Raw genomic sequence first — 16,536 nt, 5'->3', positions numbered from 1 at the left:
GCATGGCTGTACATCTGCATATCCTTCTCAGGGCAAAAAAAGGATGTGCTTATCTGGAGGAAATCCAAGATCGGTTTAACAAAAGAAGAGTTGCTTTTATTTTTAAAAGGGAGATAGAACTCTGCGATGCTAAATGTGGTTTTCCTTCTATTCTGCTTGATGAAAATTTAGGATGTATCATATTCTGTTCAGATGCCTTGGTGTGTCCTTATCACCCTGTACATGCTGTGCCTTTCCACAGCCCCAGTTCTAGCAGGAGGTGGAGATGGGCTCTGTGGCCACTCCTGGGTGTGAAGCAGCTCTATCCTGATGTTCACATCCTGAAGGTGAGCCGTGATTTATAGGAGAAACAGGGAGACTGCACAGCTACGTGTGGTGTTGGGAATTTTGGTATGAGAAAAAGGCTGAGGGTGAAGTACATAGATGCATTTTTTCCTCTCCCCCTACCCGCCTTCTTGTTCAAACTCTGTCATGTGGACTCTGAACGGAGCAATGCAGCTGAGGAATTACATGAATGTATGGGAGGGAGAGGCTTGTGGAGTATCTCTGGCTGCCTTTGATTGACATGCTGCTCTTTCAGAGCTAGAAAAACTCTCCCGAGGCAAGGCTGAAATAAACTTCAGGATGTGACATCATAATTCTTGATTTTATTTCTTTTCTCAGTCTCCCTGTATTGTACTGCTATCCTCACCCCATTCCTTACGCAGTGGGATGATGACCCAGCTGTAATCTTTGCTATCCAGCCACGTTACTCCTAAGGCATGGAAACCCATGACTCCTGTGGTGGCCTGATGCCAGTGGTCCTGAATGAAATGAGTGGAGGCATTATCTGTGTATTTCAGCATACTTGACTCAGTCACACAGAGCCATTATATGCCACTAATAAGTGATTAATTTGTTGGCAGAAGGTCAAGTGGGTGAGGGAGTTGTAGCCTTCGGAGGGTGGCCTCTTCCCTGTTGTGTGACAGGGTGAGCTGCACATCTCCTGCCAACAGTCAGGGCCCTTTGTAATTGTGTGATAAATGCAATATGAAATAAAGCCTGGCAGCTCTGCTCAGCAGCAGATAAACTTATTGATGGTTCTAGGCCATATTCTGCACTGGTGTTGTATCTGGCACTGTGACAGGGCAATGCAGGCTGCAGTGGATTGCATAGAAGGGGAAGGTCCCTTGTATTGGTTTCTGGCATCTCCCTTTCCTCAAACCTCAAAAGAGTGGAGATGGGATGGCCGCCCTTCCCAGTTCTTCTCTAATTCATGTAGCCCCTTGGCTCCCAGGGGATATTTCCAGCTGTGGTGGACACTGGGTTTTTCACAGGTGATGGGGTAATGTGTCTTCTGGGGTTGCACCTGGCTCCTCCTAAATCCTGTTCTCAAAACCTCTTCCCTCTTGTGCACAGGCTTTGTGGGGACAACCTACCCAACAGAGGTGGCAACCAAAGCCAACACACTCCTGGCCTGGTACCCCGGTGAGCTCAGGAGACAGGAATGTCCAGTGTGTTGGTAGAGGGTTCCTGAGTTTTTCTGGCGCAGGTCTGCAAATGCCCAAAGCCTCTGGGAGGCATTTGATTTTCCTTTCTGGAATTAGCTTTAGTGCTGAAGGTTGGGTTTGGGCCAGCAAAGCTTCCTTTGAGCCGTCAACCATGCAAAAGACTCCTGAAGTCTACAGAGTTTCCCTTAAACACAGCTCATCTGCTGCCAGAAATTTCCCTTGCCTGAATATTAAAATCTCCTCAAGTGCTGGTGAGGAATTGCCCAAAGGAAATGTGACCTTCCCAGCCATGCTGGCTTGTCTGGAGCAGGCGTTTGTGGCCATGTGGAACAGGGCAGTCAGAGTGTGGGTGCCTGTACTGCTGTGCTGCAGGAAGAGGTGTTCTGCAGTGCAAACAGAAATAAAGCCCCTCCCTTGGCTGGGGGTCCAGAGGGAGGTGAGGTCAAGAGCTGGATCTGAAACAGGCAGCTGGCCCTGGTCAGAGCAGAAATCTAAGCATCCCGAATGCTTGCAGGCAGTGTCTCCTTGGGCATGGCTGAACCAAAGTGCTTTCAGCTCATCCTTACCCCTGCAGGATGTCCTCAGGAAGGGAGAAGCCCATTCCACAAAGTATGTTTGGCTCAACCAAGACATCCAAAAGCTGTTGGCAGAGATGTAGGGACTGTGTAAGAGAAATGACCTAGTCCTGTGATGAGCTCTTGCTGGAGCAAATCTTGCCACAGCTCTGGGCTACTTGGGTCACTGAGGTCTCTCTACCTTTTCTCCTCCCTTCTCCAGTCACACTAAAGTCTGTTAAAGGGGGTGAATTTCCTTTCACATTGCATGAAAATCCCTCTGTGGAGGGATTTTGTAAAGGCAGGTGGCTGGATTCAGGAGTGTAGCATGCTGTAGCTTATCTTGCCTCTCCTCAAGCTTCAAGTCTTACTTTCCATTTCCCCATCCTGTGATGGGTGAAATGAAGTTGAGAACTCTTGGTCCCACTGGCAGCTATGATTCTGCTTTTCCCCCAAACCTCCACAGCCTGGGACGAATCTGGGGCAGTGCTGGCTGGAGGAGAAGATACGTGGGATCAGCCTGATCTAGAAGCACTGGGTAATTATTTCTAGAATTGGGAAAGACGGTTGTGAAATACCACTGTGGGCTGAGCACGTTGAGTTACTGAATGCGGTTGTGAACAATTAGAGCAAACGGGAGACCATGGCCCCATTTTAGTAACTGGAACCATTTAGAAATTAAATCTTTCCACCTTTTTGCTTCAAAAGGCAATTTAACAGCTGACCCCCTGCTCACACTTGTGCTTGTCCAAATTGAAATGGCACATTTTGTCTGGGGTCCAACAAACCCATTTGGCTGACCCAAACACAAGGACTTTGGCAAGGCTTAGTTTCTCATTTGCTTGTGTTTTTTTGCTTAATTTTGTTTTGTTTGTTTTTCACTAAAGACAAATATTTGTGCTGCTAGGTCAGTCCAAAAGTAATCATCCTTTTTCCTCTGCTTGTTAGTGTGATTACTGAACCCCAATGCATCACTTATTAAACCTCACTCCCCTACCAGCCTATTTGAGCATGACAGAGAGCTCAGAATCTGAAAAGAAATTAGGTTTAGGTGTTTGCTGGAGTGTGCTGGTATCTTTGAATCTGTGGGGGCTTTATCTGCAGCCCTTTTTGCTGAGCAGAGCCATGGTGTTCCCAGCATTGCAGCCCCCCAGGATGTGCAGAGTGTCTGAGACACATCCCAGCACAGCAGTGGGCAACCTGGAAGCTGGGATTGCTCTGTGGCAAGGGGAGCTGGGAAAGTTATTTCTCTGCTTTTGCAGAAAAATCCTTCTGCCCAGAACGGTCGCCCCCGGCTCTCTCCTCAGCCTGTTCGAAGGATGCAGGGACAGAATAGCGAGCCGGTGAGGTCATGGGGAGAGTTAGTCACATCCAACTGGGAAAGGGAGAGGGCTGCCAACCAACGTTGCTCTCACAGTGTGGAAAGCTCATGTGGATCAGAAGGGACCCCCCCCCCCACTCCAGAGCGCCCTGGCCAAGCTGGAGGTGTTGGTGGAGCACCACCTCTGCAGCAGCTTCCCAAGGAACTGGAGGAAGGAGTGAAAGATTTTAATAAAAATCTAACTTTTTCTGGCATAAACATGGACTTTGCTTCTCGTAACTGGGGCGATATGGGCGAGAGGGGGTTAAGAGCCTTTCTGAATTGGAGACTATCTGGAGCTGTCACACAAGTGAGGGAGATCATGGCAGAGTTTAATGAATGACTTCATTTATATATTTAAAAAAACCCAAAAAACCAAAACAACAACATGCTGGCTTCCTGCCAGGTCCACAGACAAGGGTTTCTATGGGAACCTGAGGAAAAATAATAAATAGGAGTGTGGGATGAGTAGGGAAGGGAGGAGGGGAGCTCAGGCTCGGGTCTGGGTCTGCTTTGTTCCTCATGGAGACCCAGGTGGCAAGGGGTGATGAGGGGGTAAAAAGGGAAAGAGCTGAATTTGGTGCTTGCAGAAGGACCCCACCCAAAATAAGGCAGACAGTAACTGCACAGCAGTGGAGCATTCTCTTGGGCTAGTCCTGGGGTCTGCTTTGTTCCCTGCTCCTCTGTGGGCACAGCAGGCATGGGCAGCCTTTCTTCACTGGGCTCCCAACCTGGCTTTGCTGCCTTGAGGCAGGTGGGAGTTTGGGAGGGCAGTGATTTGGAGTCATCCCCAGCTTCCTGACAGGGTGGTGGTGGGACCACTATGCAAAGGGATGCTACTGGGGCTAAGCTCAACAGTCCTGCTCGCACTGCAGAGTAAAATAGGCTATGAGTGAGTCTTCCTTGGAAAGGGTAGCAAGGTTCACAGTGTAATTAGAAAGGCTACGTTTTTCATCAGTTAATCCCAATGGGCTTTTTTCCTCCCTCATTGCTGGGATAGGGAGGTATCTGCTCTGAACTTCAAAAGAAAACAGCTTTTTGGTGAGACCCATGGTGAAGTGAGGCCCTCTCACGTTCTTCATAGTCCAGACTGAGGGCACTCCTGGAGTCACTTGAAACCTGCCGCTCATTCACTCAAACTGGGCTGAAACATGTCTCAACTAAGGATTTCTGTTTGGGTTTTTTCCCCATTTTACTTTTCACAGGCTCTTTGTTCCAATCTGAATAATGTTGCACTGTATCTCCCATTGAGCAGGTTCATCCTAAGAGGAATGTGGTCCTCAGGGTGTGCCTGAGGTGGGGAAGTGCAGGTTGGTTTGGGTCCTGCTGCTGGTGGGAGATCGACTTCCCAGCTCCCATGTGTGTGCCTTTCCTGAAAGACATTTCTATAAATAGGCTTGAAAATGCCAGGGGAAACATCTTTTGTGTCTGCTTTGGACCTGGCTGAGCCAGGGGTGAGTGGGGTGAGGAGGCATCTGCACCAACATCAGCCCTGCGTACTACAATCAGACCTGCCCAGCTCCAGCTGCCATCACAGGCCCTTTGGGTGACTGGTGGCCCCCCATGGCATGTCCCTTTCTGCCTGAATCTCAGCTGGTGCTGCCAGTGGAGCAGGAGCCAATCCCACATGGGGAGTGACTGGACTGGTGTTATCACCAGAGAAGGAATGTGGCATCCGCCTTATCACTTCCTTGGGGATGCAAGAGGCTGTTCTGCACACAGAGGCATTATTGTCCAGCAGTTGAGATGTCTAGGAGAAGTCAGGGCAGGTTTTTCTTCTCCGCAGGGTTGACAGGAAGCCAGGCAGGGCAAAGCAGGGCAGGACATAGGTGCTGCCATTGGCCACTGTTTCCTTGGCTTCTGGTTGGGCAGGAGCAGCTCAACTGCCTAAGGAAACTCATCCCCAGCGTACAGATCTTGCCCTCTGTGGGCTAAAGCTTGATATGACGGTGTTGGATATCTTGCAGCACTGCAAGACCCTTTGCAAACCCTTCAGACACCTTGCAGCATTGCAGGACCATTTACAAACCCTTCCAAAGCGGGGGTGCAAAGCTGTTTTTGCAGGGAATGGTGCTGTCCAGTGGGCTTCAGCCCACAGGCAGGTAGGAAGAGGATATGTACCACATCTTCCTTCTAGAGACTTGCAAGCTCTCTTTCACCCCTCTCTCAGTCCCTGTGTCCCACCTTGTCCTTGCCCATCAGTCAGTCCCACTGCGAAGCTGTGCTGATGGAGGTGAGGATGCCACTTGGAGGATCACTGCTCATGGTGGGAGCACTCATCTGCAGAAGGCTCCTGCTTGCTGGGGGGAGCGCAGACACCTCAGAGGATTCATACCAGGTTTCACAGGACTGCCTGATGGCATTAAAGATGGGTTTTCCCTCTGGCTTGGCAGGCTGACAGCGCAGTGGAGCGTGGAAGATGAGGAGGAGGCGGCGAGAGAGCGGCGTCGGCGGGAGCGGGAGAAGCAGCTGCGGTCCCAGGCAGAAGAGGGCCTGAATGGCACTGTCCCATGCTCAGAGAGCATGGCCCTGGCACAGGAAAACCAGTAAGAAATACCCGTGGACAAATACTTCAGCAACACATGTTTTCCTTGCAGCAAACCCCTCCTGCAGCCCCTGGGTGTGTGTCCCCGTTGTTTGGGGTGGTTTGGGGAAGATGGAGAAGTTCTCTGATAGGTTTGGGCTGGGGGATTTAGTGCACACTAGCAAACAGTGTGCTTTCTTCTTTGGGCAGGAAACCCCACAAGTCCCGCATTGATAGTTTTCTTGGATGGAGGCTGGGGGTTTTACTGCCCTGAGAGTTGACACTGGGACAGCTTGGGGCAGGCTGGGCTCTGGCAGGGAGTCCCTATTGCCAGTGATTTCAGTGCTTGGTTAAATTTCAACTTTGGATTCATCCTGCACTAAAAGTAATGGAGTTTCCTGATACATGCAAAGACAGATGTGCCTTGAGGAGGTGATGCACAATCCCAGGCAGATCACAGTGCAAGCAATCATCTATCCTGGCTGGGTTTCCCATTCCTTCCTTGGAGGATGCTGCCCTGGCACTGGGAAGCATGAAGCAGCACCTGAGCTGGTGCAGTTCACAGCTCCAAGGGTTAAAATTAACTTTGTGCTTTAATGGGGCAAGTCCTACATGGAAATAGCTCAGGAGGCATTTATGGAGATGCTGAGCTCTCTACTGTCAGAGAGGAAACACCTGGAGAAGGGATAGGATGACATCCCCAGCATCCCACACCACATCCTACTACAGCCTCCCCATGTCCATGGTTCAGCAGTCCAGATGTCGTGCAGCACTGGAGCTAGCAGAAAAACCAGTCTGCACTCTGAATTGCCAAATTCTTGTCTCAAAGTCCTCAGTCTTACCACTATTTATGTGTTCAATTTATTTCTAAATCTATTGAATGGAATACTACAGTGGAAAAGTAGTGGCAGGATTTGGAGTTATAGTCACAGAGAAGCAACATCTTCATTTTACTGGGAAAAAAGCAAAAGTTATTTATGAAAACCTTTTTTTTCCATTAAAAGATTTTTTTTTTGCCAAGATACTTCCAAAATTATTCAGGATTTTTTTTTTTAATAGCATTGCAAAACACCTTCACAATCTTTTGTGGAAATACACAGTGATATTCTGCAGACCGAGCTGCTTCAGTCTGTTCTAAAAGCAAACAGAAGGTCTGGAAAGTAATAATAGTCATTAGCTTTTCCAACCCCCCCCCCCTTCATGTAGGGGCTAGGAAATAATTTGAAAAGGTCTTTAAAACAGCAGATGAGGTCTCTGGTCTCTGCTTTGCTGGTTGGTGCTGTGAGCAGCCTCAGGCCCAGAGCAGTGTGCAGCAGCCCCAGTAACTCAGCTTGCAGGCTCCAGTCCTGTTGACATGGGCAGAGCCATGCTGCTGGCCCCACAGGACCGTTGGCATAGCCCAAATTTAAATGAGTGCTTAAGAGGGCAATGACAAGTACAACTCCTAAAATGAAGGGTTTTGCTCCCTGCTCCATGATGCCAAAGCTTGCTGGGCCAGGCTCAACCACAAGGATGTTTCTTCTTCTCTGGCCGTTCCCTGGTTTTGTTTACAGCTGCTGACAGCCACCTGGGCTTGCTCATGCAGCCAGAGTCAGCCCTGGCTATTAATCTTCTGAAAAGCTTCATTCTCTCTTGTGTAAATCCTGCCTCCTCCTTCCTGTGGCTCTTCCCATGCTGGGACTCATCTTATCCATGTCACTCCCCTTAATTCAAACCCACCCTTGCATTTCCTTGCTCCAGGGAAGGGACAGAGTGAACCTCCTGTTTTCCCTTTCCCCCACTAAAGAAAACCAGAAATAATCAGGAGGACAGAGGGTTTGCAGGAAAGACAGGAGTGTTCTTGGGAGCCAGAGGGATGGACGTCAGCTGAAGAGGTGATGATGGGGCTGTGCTGGCTTTGCGCTTCTCCTCAGATTGGGTTTGCAGAGGGACACAGGGAAGCAGCCACTTTTCTGACAGCATTCAACCAGTCTCCCTTGCTCCCTGGGAGCTTTTCCATTAGCCTGAGCACACATTTGTGGCCAGGGCCACAGATACTGCAATGATTTTGCCATGGCTATCTTCAACAGTACAGCTCACCCAGAGAAGAATAAATGGAATAACTGAAAGGAGAAGGACTGTGTCAGTCTGTGGCTATTTCAGGCCAGGTTTAGGCCTTTTTGCATACCCGTCATGCTAATTTTCCTTCTTGCTGTGTTTCAGCTATGACTTCAAGCCATCTGGGACTTTGGAGCTGGAGGAAGATGAGGGGTTCAGTGACTGGTCCCAGAAGCTTGAGCAGCGCAAGCAGAGGTGGGTAAGACATAGATGAACCAAGGGGAGGGGTACCCATGTCCCTGAGGAGCAGTGACCAAACCCAGGTCAAATCTAGCATGTGTAAGAAGGAGGCCAGAGTCTGGAGCATCAGCAGGACAGAATAGGCCCACACCACTGGGACAGATGCTCTCTGCCTGCCATTTGGGCTAGCAGGGAGGAATGGCCCAGGGACAGCCCCAAGCTTTGGGGATGTTTGGATTGAGCTTTGTGCTCCAAGAAGTGGCAGCCTGCCAGGACTCCTGGGTTTGGAGGAGTGACAACAGCAGATTTAAGCCACCTGAGCTGCTGCAGGGGCTGAAACAGTCTCTAACATAATCCAGGCCAGCCTAAAAAGCTGTTCTAAGTTATTGCTGCTTCCTGGCTCATGTCAGCATAGTGGGTGTTATGGCCCCAGCCCACCTTGTGCCTGACTCCTCTCTGAGGAGGGAAAAACAGGCAGCAAAGAGCCCTGAGAGCCCTCCCATCACTCCTCCTTTACAGAACGAAACCAAACTCCTGCCTTAACCACTTCCCTTGGATACAATCTACCTGCACATGAACTCTGTGACTCAGCTGTCTTGGCAGCTTGATTTTGTAGGGAATTTTTGGCATAGCCTCTTCTTTACAATGAAGAATTCTTTGCACAGAGACGTGGTAGATGCCCCTTCCCTGGAAACATTCAAGGTCAGGTTGGATAGGGCTCTGAGAAACCTGATCTGACTGAAAAGGTTCCTGCTTATTTCAGAGGGATTGGACTAGATGACCTTTAAAGATCCTTTCCAACCCAAACTATTCTGTGACTGAAAAAATGCTTAAGATTAATATTTACTGCTGAATAAATAAGAATGAGCTCAAAGTTTTGTTACTTTTCTCCAAACGTTGTGGCTAAACCATGTTGCAAGCTATACCTTTGCAGCCCTGACCCCACAAACTCTTCTCAAGCACCTCCAAAGCCCAGCACAATGTAATTATAACATCTGTGGGAGCAATTAGAAATCATCTGCTTTTTGGTTGGCTGCCTCTTTTTCCAGCTGCCCTTGCAAAGAACTTTTCTGGAAAGAAAGGCTACTGCTTCTCCCTCCTTGGCCTTCAAAAGAGAATTAGTTGGAATTAACACTATCCTCCCCAGGTATTTCTAGTTGGGTTTTTATGTGATGCTTGTGTTTATCCTGTAGTGGGATGGGAGGGTGCTGAGCAGGGGAGGTGGTGTTCTTGGCAGGTGAAGCCCATCAGTGAGAGGTGGTACTTCAAAAGCAGGAGTGGTAGGTATAGGTTGTTTGGCTAAGGGCTGGCTGGGAGAGGTAGCGGAAGGAGCTCAGGATCTGTGGGCTTGCTGGGGGCAGGCTTTTTGCAAAGGCTGGGCTTGCCCTCACAGCAGGGGCTGTGCCCTGTAAGGTCCTTGCAGCAGCTTTCTCCTTGGGGATCTGCTTCATCTGAAGGACGAGCTTGGAGTGTGGTGTGAGCACAGGTAGGTTGTGTGTCTGCCTGTGGTGCCCTGTGCTGGGACAAGCAGTGCTGTGGTCAGGCTTTCCTAACTCCCTTTGGTCCTGTTTAACTGAAGATGAAGCAAATCCTGGGGTTTAAGTGGTGAAAGAGTGGCTGGAGACAGCTGCTCTCTGTTGGATGGAACTAAACCAGGTCCTGCATCCCCTGAGGGCCTTGGTGCTAAGACATGTTTTCTTTTTGGTCCTGGCTCTCCTCTTTGAGGTAGGAGATCCATGCTATCAGCTGTGTGCAAGAAAGTGAAGCTGTGCCAGCCTACCTGCCTCCCATACAGCATTGCTGTGGTGTGAAAGGCATCCTATGGGCTGTGCTCTGTTTGCTGGCCTTAATTTTTAATACGAGCTTGTACTTGAGCTGGAGCTATTGCTGGCATCCTGGTGGAGAGCTGCTAGCTTCCTGGGCTTTCAGAGCCTGTTTGCTCTTGGTGAGAGGATGATGAGAAACAAGTCAAGCGAGCCAGCATCTGCATCATCTTTTTCCCCATGTAGTCAATGTGGAGGGCTGGATGGGGGCTGACCTGTGAGCTGCCTTCCCAGCAGCAGAGAGGTGGGTGGAAAGGTCTTGTTGGAACTTGTTTTTGTGTTTTGGTGCTGCCTGTTGAGGGAGGAGCAGTGAGTCAGCCTTGCCCTTTGACAGCTGCCTGCTAGCCAGCTCTCTAGCCCTGCTCTCTCAAGCCAGGCGATTTTCTAAGAACTGGGTGGGAGGAGAAAGCTCTTTTGGCTGGGGAAAGTAAGATGGCAATAACAGCTTGATGTGTGGCTGTGAGCCAGTGAGAGTTCTGGGGTTATGTACTCCAGTGTCTCTGTGCCCAAAGGCATGGGCTGCTCTGCTCTTGCAAAGCTGATTGTATAAACATACTCCTGGGTCTCCTCTTGCAGCCTTGGAGACCTGGAGCAATTATCTTGGACCAAACCCATTGTGGTTTTTAAACCTCTAAGCCAGGGGGTGACCCCATCTGCTTGTAGCTCCTTTGTTTTGCTGGGATATGAGATGAGTGATGTGAGTGGAGGTCTAATTTTTTCCAGTGGGCAAAACTGAGGCTTGGGACCAAGTGTCAGTACAGCATTGCTTGTGAAGCACTGTGCTTTGCCCATGGAATGATTCCAGGGGAGTGGCTCTGTAGCCTTTCCCTAGAGTTCAGCTTCAGCTTGAGAAGCATGCTCATGTGCTGTCAGTTGGGCTCTCCTGCAGCAAGAGGCTGTTAATGTGGAAGATGAGTTTAGGCAGAGAAGGGCTGTTTGGTGCCCCACACTGAATTAATGCTGGAGCCATGGGGGCAGCATCAGATTTGTGTTTGACTGCAGGGTGTGCTGGTGCACCTGGATTTTTAGCTGTAGCTGGGCAGGGAATTGAGCCAGCACCACATCATGGTAGCAGTGTCCTCTCTGCCAGAGGTTTCAGTAGAGGGCTCTTCTCTGCTTTCCTATGGGTTTTGCCCATCATGATGCTGGTAATGTGCAGATCCCTTCAGCTCTGCCACAGCTCTTAGTTGAGCTGAGTCTTGGACACTTAAAGTGGGGGGGAGTGAGATGTGACTGCTGTTACATCTGGGTGCCTGGAACTGGCTGTGAGCCCCAGTGTGGAATACCCAGTATGCTGTAGGCTTGGGGAAGTGATAACATTGGATTTCTAGAGGTGTGAGGTACCTCGTGGTGTCTGTAGGCTCATAACTGTGCTTTTATTCTTTGATCTCTCCCCTATCTCTAGGTCTCCGAGGCAGTCCTACGAAGAAGAGGACAGTGGTGTGAGAGAAGCAGAAGTCAAACTGGAGCAGATCCAGCTGGATCAGGAAAGCCCAGAGGAAAATATGGTTATCAGAGAGGAAGAGAGGCTGTGCCAGGAGAAAGAAGAGGTTCAAGAACCGCAGGAGGAAGAGGAACCAGCTGAGCAAGAGGTGGGATCAGGAGGAGCTGACCTTCTTTTCAGAGGACTGATGGGAGAGCTGATGCTGGGGGCTGCTCTCCTGTGTCCTGGCTCACCATTGCTGCTGGAAGCTGAGCCCATGCAGACATTAGATGTACTTTCACGGCATAACCTGGGGCTGGTGCTGCTTTTGCCTGTGTGCTGTGCCTTGTGGTCACTGCAGGCAGCCTTTGCCCTTTTGTGAGGGGGGTGTGTTTGCTCCCAGAGCTGGTGTGGCTTTGCCATGTCCCTGTCATGCTGAGGAGGAAAGTGTTATTTCTCCTGTGGCTTTGTGGGCAGTGAGTAGCTTTACAGGAGAACTCAAATCTAAATTACACTGCTTGTTTTTCTCTCCCCGGCCTTTATCACACCTTTAGAGTACTTGATAGATCTCTAAGCCTTGCATTGCTCCCAGCTGAGGTGTTTTTTTTTGTTCTGATAAATTCCTGGTTAGGGGGAGGGGGAGAGAGATACAAAGCTGGAATTCAAGTGGTGTGCAAGTCAGGGGGCTGAGCTTCAAATATCATTTGTCATAAATGGATTTTGACTGTCTGGGGCTAGTAAGATTTTTGCATTTGAACTATGTGTTACCCTTTCCAACCCTTTATTCTAAAGGTAGCTTCTCTCTCTCTCCTTTTGGCCTCTAAATGAGAAATTAATGTTTTCCTGTTTCAGTTGTGGTAAGAGATCATTATAACTGATGCAAAGACCTCTTTTCATACCATTTGGGAATCTTGAACCTGCAAAATTTCTGACTTCTGCCCTCCCTTCCAAATGACATATGAGGTTCTTCTGAATGTTTCCAAATTAGATGATGTTAACATGAAGTTTCTGTACTTTTGTGTTTATTTAGTGTAAAGCAGGAAGCCTGGGAGATGGGAAAAATCACTGTTATTGCATAATAAACAGTATGACCAACTCACTTCCTGGCTTGTTCTTTTTCTGCACTCAGGAAAAGAAGAGAAGGCGAAGTGATGGAGAGAAGGAAGAAGAAACACCAGAGAAACGCCAGAGGGCCCCAAGCATTGCCATCCTGGAAGAGGAGGAACTGTGCTCTGACCACACTGCAGTGTGCTCCACAAAGGTTTGTGTTCCTGGGGCCCTGCTGGATGCATGACAACTGTCACAACAGGGGACCCAGCTAATGATGAGGAAGGATTACCCAGGGCTTGCAGCAATGTGGGGTATGAATCCTGTTATCTGTCCTGCTACAAGCTGAGACAAACCACCTGAGCAATTTGCCTCATCTTTCATGGCTGTCATCCTCTCCTCCTACTTTGCCTGCTTGAGCTGTTGGAGGCTGTAGCAGTCACTCAAAAAGTCTAAAGTTCATTGAGGACTCCAGGGAATATTGTGATACTGAGATACCTGTGCTTTCAACTTGTGTAGTCTTTAACAAAATTCACAAGAACTTAATGAAATTTCCCTTCCAAAGGGAAAAAAACCCAATAACTGAAACAGTGGCATTTCCCTCTTAATTAGAACAACATGTCTGACTGAGGTTGTTTAAACAAACAGGGATTTCTGATCTCTGAAGCATTGTGTCCTTCCCAATCACATCTCTTTGCATTGATGTTCTTGTGAAACTCCCATTATTAACACCACCTGAATTGCATCTTATGACTTGCATTGCATTTACTACAAATCCTCAGTTCTCTGTGTGTGCTTTTGAATACAATAGCTACAGTTAAGTGTTTCTGTACTGAATGATTTTTTCTGTCTTTGCAAGCCCCAACCTTTTTGATTGTAGCAGTGAGGGAGATGGTAAGGAATCTGTGCAGCCTGTTAATCATCTGCTATTAGAACTATCTTTGCTTTTTTTTTTTTGAGTCTAGTTTTGTGCTATTTGCGGCTTACTCAATATTTCCTGAGTGGGAATGATTGTATGAGTATTTTCTTTTGCATCAGTAAATAGATGGCAAGAGGAAGGTTTCATCATCTACAGCCAGCAGATTCTTGCTCTTCGTGGGGAATCCATTTTACAGTCAAATTAAAAGAGAGGAGACAGAGTGGGTGTGGATGCAGGCTGGGTGCTAATGCCAGGTTTGAAAAATGGTGGGGTAGCCAAAGCATACTCCTGAAGTGGAACTGGTGGGAAAATGTGGAAAATGCTTTCAGCAACTTTCATGTGCTGTACCTTCTGTCTTTACAACCCCAAAACACACATAGCTTCTTGACCTCAGCTTAACTGCTGCTGCATTAGCCCAGGGAAAGGTTTAGAAATGCAGTCCCTCTGTTTTGTAATGGTGATCTCAGAGCTCACCCACACACTAAACTGGATGTAAAACTGTTCAGGAAAAATCTGAGCTTGGAATCTTTCCAAAGGAAGGATGATCTTTACACTCCAGCTAGCAGGGCTCTGTGAACACTGAAGAACTAAGCACATTGGCCACCAAGAAGGTGTTTTGGCTCAGGAGGCTCAGCAGCCTGCTTGTAGAGGAAAGGCAAAAGCATCTGCAGTTGAGGCTGGCTGAATAAGTAACTGTGGTTTCTTCTGGCCTTCAAAAAGTGCTTGGGACCAGGAAAATGCACAATTCTCACTGCAAGGAAATGCCAGGGATGGGGGGAGGTGGTCTCCAAATAGCACAGTGAAAGTTTGTTCCTACCTAGACTGTCATACTGAGATACTTTGTCACTTTCAGCTTTTTCTAGGCCCCTCTGTGTTTAACCTGATGCTTGTTGATAACCTTTCAGAAATGCCTGTGTATGGTTTGCACCTGCACACCATCTCCCTGGCAGGGTTGGCAACGCTTTTTCCTATTGACATGTACTTGTGTTTGGGAAGCTGAGGCAAAGGTCTGCCAGATTCCCTTTTCAGGTTGGTGCTGTGCCTTGTCAGGTACCAGCCTGCCCATCAGTGAGCAAGGTGAAGTCTCTGAAGTCATGGCTCAGAGGCAAGCAAAGGAGTGAGCTGACAGCAGGCAGACAGCCTGCCCTGCAGACAGAGCTGGCTGATGGGCTGCTGTCGTGCTGCTGTGGGGGGACCCTGCAGAGTGGCTCTCCCCAGGTCATCTCTATTAGCCAGGGTTGTACTGTTTGCTTGTTCTCTAATGGGTCTCATGCTCTTGGGCACAGCTGGTAAATGTGTCCTTTATGTGACACTGTTTTGTCTTCTGTTTAGATAAAATTTAGCACCGGCATCCTGAAAGTATCGCAGAGGATCATTTAGTGTTGTTTTTTATCTGCTGACTTGGTAGGTGATGTTTCCTGTGGCACAGGCAGCAGTTTTACAGGGGGAGAAGGCTCCTTTTTACTTGGTTGCTGCTCCTTGACTCTGTGGGAGCTGGTGTTAAGAAAGCCCCCCCTTTGGCTTCAAGGTGATTTTTTTTCTGTATGCTTCTTTTCTGGGGCATGAAAGAGTCACAAGGTTTAGCAACATTTCAGCTTTCCTTTCCTGCAGTGGTTGTGAAGTGTTTGCTTGCCTTCCTGTCTTGGCCAAAGAGTTATTGCACAGGAGCCTCTTGTGCAAAACTCTTTTTCCTGATGGCTTGTCATGAAGAGCTGCCTCGCAGGTGGCTCCATGTGCTGATTTGCCCTGTCCGTGTGCTTCTCTGGTGTGAATAAGTTGACCTAACTCATGCCTGTGCTGCTCCCATGCTTGGCTTCTCTTCTGCAAGATGTTGCCTCTAGTTTTCCCCCTTGTCTTTCTGTACTTGCCATTTCCCTTTTTGTGCCCTGCTAGGAAACCAAAGGTCTGAGAGAGACCTTCTCTTTCACCAGAGGGAGTAGAAAAAATGGTGTTGGTTAGTGTTTCAGCTGTCAGTCAATTTACACATGGTTGGTTTACCCCGAATTTGGTTGGGATTCTCTTCCCCTGCTTGGAAAGAAGGAGGAAAGAGAATGCTCACTGCCTCTCTGATCTGTAGGGGAACATGGGGGCTGCGTGAGTAATTTCTAACCAAAATATGGGTGAGAGATGAGGCCAAAAACTGGTCAGCAAAGGTGACGTGCATCCATCTGAGGTCCCTGGACAAAAGTAATATTTGTCTTCTTTCTCCCCTTTAGATCATGGACAGAACTGAGTCGCTGAACCGCTCAATACAGAAAAGGTATTTCTGGGGTCGGCCTCAGGGTAAAGCAGGTCACTTCCTGCAAAGGGAGGTGGTCAGCAGGTCCTGCTGTGGGAAAGGGCAGGAGTGACAGGCTGCCTGTGGCTCAAAGTCCTCCCTTCTGCCTGAGGCACTGGGGGAACACCTTAATCCTCCTCTCTGTTCCGCAGCAACAGCATAAAGAAGAGTCAGCCTCCTCTCCCTGTGTCAAAGATTGATGACAGGCTGGAGCAGTACACACAGGCTATTGAGGTGGGTTGCTGTATTGTCTCTGCCCTCACCCTCCCAGGAACCCTCTTTGCTCATGTTGCTCCCTCACCATGCCTCCCAGCCTTACCATCTGTGAGATGACAACTAAATTGTCCTCCCTTGGATGGGAGCACTCCTTGCTCCCATCTGTCTGTACATCCCTCCACAGCATAAAGTAGGTTTCTTTAGCAGGCTGTCCTGTGCTTGTTTTTTCATGTTCTCTGCTTAAAGAGTGGGAATATCTGACAGGAACTAGTAGGGCTCTACAAGTCTCCTTTTACACCCCCTTATCTCCAAGGACCTTCTGGGGTTAAGCATAATCAAGAGGCACACTCTGATGGCAAACTGTCTCCATTTATTTTCCAGACCTCCACAAAGGCTCCAAAACCTGTCCGGCAGCCCTCTCTTGACCTTCCCACCACGAACATGATGGTAGCCAGCACAAAAAGCCTCTGGGAGACTGGGGAGGTCACAGCTCAATCTGCAGTGAAGCCCTCAGCCTGTAAGGTATGGCCCTTGGAGGACTTGCCTTGTTTGAGCCAGAGGCAGGGACTGGTCCCTGGGCACAATGTGCATTGTCCTTGTTTTTCCTGTTGGTACATCTTGTTTG

At 48.8% G+C, this 16,536-nt stretch overlaps 1 protein-coding gene across 4 annotated transcripts in view; it reads left to right on the top strand.

The window, feature by feature from the left end:
- Positions 1-16,536, top strand: part of LSP1 (lymphocyte specific protein 1) — a 47,232-nt gene that overhangs the window by 17,955 nt on the left and 12,741 nt on the right. For all 4 annotated transcript variants that reach the window (XM_053979430.1, XM_053979433.1, XM_053979431.1 and 1 more), the window contains exons 2-8: positions 5,798-5,950; positions 8,131-8,220; positions 11,434-11,620; positions 12,581-12,712; positions 15,634-15,677; positions 15,848-15,929; positions 16,293-16,433. In XM_053979430.1, the coding sequence (XP_053835405.1) occupies positions 5,798-5,950; positions 8,131-8,220; positions 11,434-11,620; positions 12,581-12,712; positions 15,634-15,677; positions 15,848-15,929; positions 16,293-16,433 (829 nt within the window). The remainder of the gene's footprint in view (positions 1-5,797; positions 5,951-8,130; positions 8,221-11,433; positions 11,621-12,580; positions 12,713-15,633; positions 15,678-15,847; positions 15,930-16,292; positions 16,434-16,536) is intronic.

Source organism: Vidua macroura, chromosome 6 (assembly GCF_024509145.1).
Source record: "Vidua macroura isolate BioBank_ID:100142 chromosome 6, ASM2450914v1, whole genome shotgun sequence".
Lineage (NCBI taxonomy): Eukaryota > Metazoa > Chordata > Aves > Passeriformes > Viduidae > Vidua > Vidua macroura.
The sequence above is the reverse complement of the archived record's forward strand: the minus strand, read 5'-3'. Positions and strand labels throughout refer to the sequence as shown.